General features: G+C 39.9%; 2 protein-coding genes across 3 annotated transcripts in view; both read left to right on the top strand.

The window, feature by feature from the left end:
* Positions 1-5,016, top strand: part of LOC137972178 (signal peptide, CUB and EGF-like domain-containing protein 2) — a 42,198-nt gene extending 37,182 nt beyond the window's left edge. For both annotated transcript variants that reach the window (XM_068819027.1, XM_068819026.1), the window contains exon 9: positions 3,089-5,016. In XM_068819027.1, the coding sequence (XP_068675128.1) occupies positions 3,089-3,256 (168 nt within the window). In that variant the 3' untranslated portion in view covers positions 3,257-5,016. The remainder of the gene's footprint in view (positions 1-3,088) is intronic.
* Positions 5,017-8,335: 3,319 nt separating this feature from the next.
* The window catches only part of LOC137969677 (uncharacterized), a 2,235-nt gene continuing 570 nt past the window's right edge, over positions 8,336-10,000 (top strand). Inside the window, exons 1-2 of the mRNA XM_068816009.1 lie at positions 8,336-8,549; positions 8,951-10,000. The exon at positions 8,951-10,000 is cut by the window's right edge and continues 570 nt beyond it. Of these exons, the coding sequence (XP_068672110.1) occupies positions 8,341-8,549; positions 8,951-9,842 (1,101 nt within the window). The 5' untranslated portion in view covers positions 8,336-8,340 and the 3' untranslated portion in view covers positions 9,843-10,000. The remainder of the gene's footprint in view (positions 8,550-8,950) is intronic.

Genomic DNA, 10,000 nt, shown 5'->3' on the forward strand with positions numbered 1-10,000 from the left:
ATTTGATTGGCTATCTGTTAACTTCCTTGTTCGTTGACCAATCAGAATTCTTGGTTTCTTACCTCTTTTGATGTAACTTTTCTATAATGCCCTTATTAAGCCGGTCATGATGTATGGCAGTATACTTTGGACTTATTGTCCTAATGACGATCTCAAGAGAGTGTTTCGGTAACAGAAACGTGCAGCGCGAGTAATATTAGGCGTAGGTACCAGATCAAGAACAGTGGAAAATTTTAAGAAACTAAATTGGATCCCATTCTATGATGAAGTTAAAATAAGTAAGTGCGTGCTAGTTTATAAGGCACTGCAAGAGGAATCCCCTACGTATATCGAGAGTACTTTAACTACGAATCACTCACTACACGGTAGAGAGACCAGACATGGCCAGCATAATTTAATCTGCCCTATGTTTCGTAATATTACTGAAGCTGGAAGGTCTTTTCAAGTTAGTAGTGTCAAGTTATGGAACAGTCTGCCAAATGAGCTTAAGAAAAAACGTAGCACTTCCTCTTTCAGGAACGATTTGAGAAATTATTTCATTGATTCTTATAGAGACATTGATTCTTTTGAGGTTTCATTGTAAATATGTTTTATTCTATATATTCTATTTATACTTGTTTTTAATAGTTACTTTGTTGGGCTAGTTCCTATTTTTAATTCTAGGCTTGTATGTATTACTTACTAAACTTAAGTTTCCGAGGGCCACTGGTTTGTCAGCGTAAGCTGTTATGTGTACACCCTCTTTAACTAAAGTTGATTGTTATTATTATTATTCTGCGTTTAATTACCTATTTTTTCATTCAATGACCTCTTTTCTGCACTGTGTTACCGAAAAATTGCACTTCTCTCAGCCAATTAGATGGCAGAAATTTTTTCATGTATACTGTACTATTAAAATATACTAGACGCAGCTAGCGGTGTGGTGCTCAAGTGGTTAGGTGACAAGTTATTAATCAAAAAACATTGCCAGGTTCGAGTCCTGTGTCCATACACGGTTATCTTTTAAAAAAAAAAGTCCATTTCCCATAATTCATGTCAAACTTTCAGTAAATTCAGAGCAAATTTGGAATTAAACGATAATCATTAATTCAGAAGTAGAAAATGGGTTGATGCAGGAGCCGATGACTAGGAGCGAACAACAGCCCCATATTCCTGTCACTGCGTTTTCACTGACCGATTTATTTTTAAATTGAATTTCCCGCGAAGGAGACTCCCTCGGGAGCCCGATGACCAATCACAAGAAACTAACTCGACGTCATAGCGTCACCGAACCGGAACCACCTTTGTTTTTTTGCAGAAAAGGTGGTCCATAAAAATAGATCGGTCTGTAAAAATGCTGTGACAAAGGCTTAGTATGCGAGTTGCTCACTCCAAGTCATGGGCTCCTGGTTGTTAATGATTGGCTTGCACGTTTGACCTGCGTAACGTTGCCACAGTAGGGAGATCTGGAATCGAGTTTACGGAAAGTCAACGGCGAACGCTCGACTGAAATGTGCACATTGCCAAGAATCAAAAACGTTGTGTTTGATTTTAGCTCATGGCTTTTTTTGCCTGTAATGCAAAGATACCGAGCAACTGCGCGCTCAAGAGAAGAGAGAGGAGTTTATTATTTTATTACAGAATTTACATGGTTTTATGACATTGGCCGTTTCACATTTCTTTTTATTAGAGAGATCAAGCATCGCGTTTCCGTGGAACGGCAAACGCGAAACGGTTGGCCGCTGCTTGTCATAAAAACGTGAAAATTATGTTATATTCTAACTCGTCGCTCTCTTTTGAAAAGTCACTTGATACCTGTTGCTAACACGCAAGAAATGAGCTCATATCAAACGAGTTTCTTCCATTTTTTTGGCAAAACGCAAATTTTAGTCCGATGATTTCCGTTTGCCGTCTGTCGTAAACGTGATGCTTGATCTCTCTAATATCTCTCTCAGATAGTACGCGCGCTGTGATTGGCTAAATTAGCGGGCCTTATTCTACAGAGCGGGCCACTAAACGGCCCACTAAATTTGAAATTCAGCGTCATAGAAGACGACCCCTTTACCCAGCCTAGAAAGACCTGAGCTTGGCTTCTCATTGGGTGTCAAGACTCAGCTTCAGATTGGTTGACAAAAATATTTGCAGGGAAAAGGGCTTTAGGTATGTGAGTGTCTTTCATGCGCACTATATGCCTAACTTGAATTCGTTGAAGTCTATACATAAAAGACACTTTTCAACTGCAATGTCATTCTTTCAATTTGACCTTCATTTCGTTGCTCATGTTAATCTTTATGTTTATCCATTTCTTCATCATCATCATACATCGTCTTTATCTTCATTGCGCATTCTATCCACTAATATCCTTCATCTGCATCTCCATTAATGACGAAGTCATAAGTTTGGAAACACTCTGATGATTTCCTCGTTTTCAAGCCTGAAAATTACAGTAACACTACAACAAAGTGTATCTGTGATTCCAAGCACCCCATTCACCGTTTGGAATTTTCTTGTTCAACTCCTACGTCTCTTCTTGGTCGATGCCGTTTTACAACATCCGGGTTTTCAAAAGTCTCTTTGATGAGTATATTGCCACTCATCCGAACTGGTTGCACGTGTCGTCATGTGATACGTTCCAGTGGTTGACACAGAGCTCCGTTACTCTTCTGCATCGTGTGAAAATGAAGTCTTGGACCCTAGCGGAGTATCTTTATACCATACGACGATTGACGTCATTAGACGTGGCAAGAAATGATTGGCTCGACACTTTTTTCATAAGCTTTGATTTGTTAAACAAAATTTTGCTGCAACCGGTCTAAAGACAGACAATTTTCTTTAACCCATTCAACACCCAAATAATTTTTGTCAACCAATCAGAGGCTGAGTCTTGACACCCAAGCCAAGCTCAGGTCTATATAGACTACTTTTACTATGTCCCAGAATATAAGTCAAATTCCCGAGAGTGGGGAAGGCAACAGAAGTCAAATCTGACCAATGCTCGAGGTTCTCCCCAGTGCCCGAGGTTCCCTCATCGGGCTTAACATTGATAGCTGCATTGGAAACCTCTCCATTCTCTTGTACTAAAACTGTTTTCTTGCTTCTTTGTCCATAGAATGAAACCCTCATCACTAAGATTCTTGATGTTATGGCCCACCCGCAAAAATTCTTCGATTACCAAGGAAAAAACGCGAGGGAAACGATTCCGGAATTTTACAATTTTGTCGAGAAAAAAGTGAGAGACTTCTTAACCATTCTACCGCCTTACAGAACACAGCGGTGAGAAAGATGTGATCACTTTGTTTCAAGACCAGATAAGCCGAGAACAGTAGCGAAACATACATATGCGAACGGTGGATACAAACATGCAAGACAGAATAACGAGTGCATTGTATTATGAAAACGTAGGTAAAATAACTTTACGATATCAATACTTCAAAACTTAGACCTTATGCCTGCCCGGAGAGACCAGTGACCGTGATGTGTAGAGCTTCGTAAATGTCGCGGAAACTTTTATAAGACATTTTATTATATGACTAGCTCCGTGAGCGGGCAAGATGAACCAAATCCCGCGCTGTGATTGGCTACTTGAGCGGGCAAGATAGAGCTTAACTGCCCGCTCGGGATTTCTCGCTTGGTCCCGCAAGATCGAAGATCATTTTTTGATGTTTTATCTCATATAATAAATTCTTTATTGACCAAGCTTGTTCGGTCAAGATGGCTGGATATTGGCCTCGTTCTCTTTTTGCGTGTTTATGGACCTCGACTTGGTCTCGGTCCATAAACACGCAAGAAAAGAACTTGGCCAGTATCCAGCCATCTCGACCGAACAAGCTAGGTCAATAACCCATATAAACTGGTTTTGAATCACGTCATCATTTGCACTACGTCGTCAGCTTTGAAGTGGTTTCGACCTCCAGGCTGATTGTTGTTGAGCGCAAGACAAGTTATATTAGTTATAAAATAAGTCAGCGATGCAGTATATATATATATATATATCTATAATGTTTGGAATTAAGAGTAATCTTTCTTTACTATCACCCTGATCGTAAATTTCAGCAGTAGACCTGTTTTCAATTGTACAAAACCAAAGTATGCCAATTCTCTGAGCAATAAAGAGACTCGGTTTGCGCTCAGACAACGGGATGAACCAGTCTGAATTCGCCGGAAACAACCACATGTAAACCTCTGTAAGGCGGCTTTAAAGGGTTTTCCACAGGTAACAGTAACTTTCCAATGCAAAAGGATTATAACACTGTTGGTCCTTTCAGTAGGGAGACATTTTGATATTTGACTAATAGTAATGTCAGGCATTTTTGTTAAGCGAGTCTGTGAGTTCCCAACTGTTGCCATGGCAACGGTACCGTTCTGCTAATAGACCCTCTAAAATTTCGTTTTCAAAAATATCTTAAAAAGGTAATTCGGTGACCTAGTAAAAAAACGTATTTGGAATACCTCATTTGCATTCTTTTACCTGTACATGTACGTAGTATGAGAAAAATTTAACTAATAGTACTTAACTTATTTATGAAAACGCTGTTGGAAGATGAGAAAAATTCCACAAGATAAATATTTTACACATTATCTTTAATTAACAATGCGAAAACACGCATCTTACTCGTAAGCATAAAATAAGGGTAGGTCACCGAGCTATGTTTCGAGATATTTCTCAGTATTTCTAACAAATGCCTTTTTCCAGCTTTCGCAATTTTAGGTCACATTTTAATTTCCGGTTAACCGTTTTGATTTATGAGCTGACGCGAGCAGAATAAGTAATGCCTGCGCTCAGCTGAAAACCCTTTCAAGCCTCCTTAAGTTACGGGAAAATTCGCGACTTCGGAGCCGATTAATCAGTGCAGCAAGCGCAATTGTTTATTTCGATAGCTGTTTGAAAACCGCTTGCTAAGAAAAGTTATGATAATATCGAAGGAAAGTTATTTTCCTTTCGCTTGCACAGCTTTTTTTGGCGTCGTGTATCTGTCTTGATGTTGACTAAAATAAATCCATTATAAATATCAATAAAGTTTGCAACGAAGTTGTTTATTTCTGACTGTTGTGTACTGGGTTTTACTTTTTTGGAGGAAATTGAATGGTCGAAGTTTTAAGAGAACAGAATGTCGTGACAAGGGTTTGAGAAATAACGTCTCATTTTCAAAACGAGTCCACATGTAAAACGTTCCGGCTGAGATTAACCAAAATTTTAAGAGCATATTAAGACCATTCCAAAGCTGAGAGTCAGTTAACAGTAAGCCTTTGTTCTGCTCATTTGTTTTTGTGAGTAGTTACCCTGGTTCCAGAGGTTTTTCTTGAGCCACGAGAGAGACAGAAGAGAAAAACTTCTGGTTACCTTGGACTTGAATCTCACTTTCATGTAAACGCTAGCTGTCAAAGGCGTCAAATTGATAATTACAAAAGCAACAAATGGCAACTTAGCAATCACGTGTCCCCTCGGTGTTGCCAATCAAATTGATTTTCGTCTTTGTAAAAATATCAGCCAATCCGGACTTGAGGGTCAGGTCTGCATGAAAGTGAGATTTAAGTCCAAGGTAAGCAGAAGTTTTTCTCTTTCGCCTCTTCGCGGTTCTCTAATGAGAGAGAGAGAGAGATAAATATTTTATTAAAACTGCATCGCAGCCAAAGGCTGAATTACGCAATTATTTACAAATGCTTTACAATACTGAAAAAATTACAAATGAATCCTAGATAATAAGTCAGATTAAAAACTGATTATTACGACAATATTAAAAATTCCATATAATATATTTATCTTAAAATATCTTAAATTATATAGTATGAATTTAAGTGGGATAAAACTACAGCCCGGACTGTTTTATATAAAAGTATTACTTGTTCTGTTCGTACAAAGCTTCGGCATATTAAAATGGCGCTGTCGTCTTAGGTTAAAGCGTGAGTTGACATGGTCTGGTGGAAGGAGCGCTTTCAAATTATGGTTTGCATCATTAACAGGACAATTAACTCAAATACTTAGAGCCGTTTTTTAACATTAACAATGTGGTTTTCCTATGGCATGATACACTGAAGAACAGCTCAGTTTGTAGTCGAACTTAGTGTACCTCACAAAAAAATAAGAACGTTCAATCTCAGCCCCCAAATTAGACGTTGTTATAAAAAAACAGAGTGTAACAAAAGACAGTATACTTAACTTTGCTTATGGAAAGAGGCTGCGACATGACCAAACGAACACAGGTTTTGTCTGTGCACCTTAACTTCATCCTGCTGAATGGTGCTGATATCGAGATGGGTTCCCCGTCTGGGAACACATCGAGCGTTACATTTTGGGGAGTCAGAATAAGCCCTCAAAAGGCAATTTTTAGAACAAGTAATCCATGAAGCCTGATCCCTAGTTATGGATAGTTAGGGGCCCACACAATTGAAAAAAAAAAAAACTAACTAAAACAGCAAGGTGACACACCATAACACCAACCAGAGGTGTGGCCAACACATCACCCATGTCCTCAACCATTTCTTCCGGTCAATTGGCAACCATGGACAGCTGTTTCGGCCTTGATGGGCCTCATCTGCACGGCATAGCTAATATACCAGGCGGAAATGGCGTGCGTTTGAGATATAGGGGCCTTGGTGAGCGGTTCGAACTAGTCACCAATCCCCTATATTCTCGAACGCGCGTCATTTTCCACTTGCCAGAAGAGCCAGCTTGTAAGTGAGCCTCACCCATAGAAAATTGAACCCATGCATAACTCCTTCGAACCGACATAGCCAGAAGACCAGACCGCCGAAGGAAGCCATAGGCATTACCGATTCTAGTCGCTACCTTTCCTGTTTATCCTCTATACCAAAAAAATGTTTAAGGTCATTGAACACCATCTACCTAATGTACACGCATACGCCGACGACACACAACTGTACATCTCCTTTAGAGCGGTTTTCAAATGAGTGTCGTAAAACCAAAACCAAAGTAATTACTTTGGTCAATCAAAAAGGACGGACGAAATCCAGTAAACCAATCAAAACTCGAAGTAATTACACGTAGCCGACACAAAGCGCGGGAAAATGTGCACGCGCGAGCCACAATTGGTTTTGGTTTCACTTCTGATTGGTTGAAAAAGTGGCGCGAGAACTTTGAACCAATCACTGAGTGAAGTAATGCAAAACCAAAGTAATTCACTAATTACTTTCGACACTCAATTGAAAACCACTCTAATGCCAACTCTAATGATGAACAATTGGCCGCTGTTCAGGCCATGCAAAGCTGCGTTGCAGACATAAGAGAATGGATGCTATCAGAAAGGCTGAAACTGAATGATGACAAAACATAGTTTGTCATTATTGGAACAAGACTGCAATTTGCGAAGGTCAACATCGACTCCTCGACGGTGGGCAATTATACAATTGTTCCTAGTAGTGAAGTTAAGAACCTCGGCTGTTGGCTGGATAATCAGTTAAAGATGGACAAACACATTAATAAGATCTGCAAAGTTGCCTTTTATCATTTATAATATTAGGAAAATTAGGAAATTTGTTCGCCTTGATTGTACTCAGACGCTAATTAATGCGTTTGTGACAAGTCGGCTCGATTATTCAGTGCAACAGTCTCTTGTACGGACTACCTGCATGCCAGCTACAGAAACTTCAGCGCGTACAGAATGCTGCCGCTAGGAACATCTGTAATGTCAAACTTTGATTATATTACTCCCTCACTATTCAACCGTGAACACTGGTTACCTATTAGACACAGAATTCAGTTTAAGATTCTACTTCTCTGCTACAAAGCATTAAATAGACAGGCCCCTGATTACATATCCGAACTTTAAAAGCACGAGATTCCCTCCAGATACTCTTTAAGAACAAATTATGATAGATTTCTATTCCAGCGAACTACACTAAGAACTTTATCCACCCTTGGTGACCGCTCGTTTACTGTGGCTGGACCAGAACTATGGAACTCTTTACCATTACAAATCAGGTCTTCTGCTAACATGAATACTTTTAAGCGTCAACTCAAAACCTATCTTTTTCGGAAGGCGCAAGATTGAGTTGTAGTTGTATACTTATCCTTTCAACATACTTTAACTTGTTTAATTACCGCGAATTAAGATCTATAATACTGCCACCTCCAGCCCGGTTTTCAGTCGATCTTAACCGTACCCGATTTACGGAATTTCCTACTGGTTCTCAGGTTTTCTTTCCCCGTTAAAATCGACTTGGCTGCTAATACACATCTGTCTGTGGTCCTGTGCTCTGAGATCAGATCACAAAAAGTCTGTACGCGTTGCAAGCCAAACTCAAAAATCTCTGGAGGTAATGTATGCGAAATGAACGCAATTCGCATAAATTTCAACACGGCACTATTTTGCGTTGCGTGACGGTGGCATTGCTCAATCCAAGATGGCGATCGCGGGTGTCTGGGTCGTTTGGTTTGCTCTTGTAGTTGTTCAGTTTGGATTTGGAGCCTACGGGGTTATAGTATCTAAATTCGCCAAGGAAAACAAAGCAGATCCTCTGATATTCAGTTTGATTCGAGATGCGGGATGTTTCCCTGTGCTTTTAATTGCGGCTTTTGTCTCTGAGAAGACCATAAAAACTCCATCACTTAGGTAAGAAGCTGATATATTCAAAACAGAGGTTTCCCAACCATTTTGTATCTCTCAGTTGACATCAATTTCTTTTGGTATAACCATTATCAGTATATTGATTGCTGTCTATTATGATTGGTCAAAATACTAGAGAAAGATTTGTTCTTTGATTTAAGAATCAACAGGCGTGACAGGTACCAGTATTTACGTAGCTTTTTTTTTTCAACATCACTCAATCTTTCCAGAGGATTGCGTGACAAGCCAATGAGACGCATAGCATAGCGCCTAGTTGACAATCCTGCAATCAAGTAGATAAATTGTATAAAAAACCTCTACAAAAAATATTCTTTCATATTATTAGTAAGTTATTTCACAAACGAAAAAAATGAATCGGCTTGATGCTTTTTCTTATTGCTCCACAGAGACCTTCCTCTTTTTATTGTCTTGGGGTTAACGGGGATGTTTGGAAATCAGTTGTTATACCTTCTGGGTATATACTACACGAACGCTAACATTGCGTCGATATTTCAACCCGCTATTCCAGTGTGGACTGCATTGCTTGCGATCATAGCTCGGATTGAGCCGTTCCCAGACTTCCGTACCATTCGCGGCTGGGCAAAATGCCTTGGAATTCTTCTGGCTGCAGTGGGCGCCATCGTTATGACAACGCAAAAGAAATCAAGTCGGGCCGCAGATGGAGATGGCTCCAGTGAAGCTGAGGACTTGCAGTTTATAGGGTACATATGTCTCCTTGGAAACACAATTTCCATGGCGATATACGTTCTTCTTCAAAAAAAGTTCATATTTAACAAAGAGGAATCGAGTTGGAAAACGAAGCCTGTAGCGATCACGGCTTGGAGTTACATGTTTGGTACAATGTTCATGGCTTTAGCCTCGCTTTATTACGTCAATAAGCCTGAAAAATTCACATATTTTCCGAAGGAAGAAATCTACCCGATTCTTTATGCCATATTTATCGCCTCCGGGCTCTGCTACCTTTTAATTTCTTGGTGTAACATGCAAATTTCTGCCTCACTCGTCACAGCGACCTGGCCTCTTCAGGTTCTCTTTTGCGCCGTCTTGTCGTACTTCGTTTTAGAGGAGGTCCTTAATACTGTGGAATATGTCGGGGGTTTTTTTATTGTTGTAGGATTAATCGCAGTCGTGTGGTCGAATTTCGCTGAAGAAAGAGCAAAAAAAGAAAAGAATCTTGAAAACGAGCCATTTGCATATGAGGAAGTCCCACAGAGTGACACATTTGCTCCCGAAGTTCAGCAAACCACTGGAAAGGCAACACCAGAACGAGGGAAATAAACGCGTTGGCAAAAAGAGTGACAATACTTACTCTTGTACCCAGGTCTCTTTTGATCTCGGAGGAGTCGCTGCGACATGAATTCTTTCGTAGAGCGACTTACTGTACGAAAACCGATCTCACCATTATAGTTCTGACATAGTTTTAATGACTACACCAT

Source organism: Montipora foliosa, chromosome 9, assembly GCF_036669935.1.
Source record: "Montipora foliosa isolate CH-2021 chromosome 9, ASM3666993v2, whole genome shotgun sequence".
NCBI classification, from domain to species: domain Eukaryota; kingdom Metazoa; phylum Cnidaria; class Anthozoa; order Scleractinia; family Acroporidae; genus Montipora; species Montipora foliosa.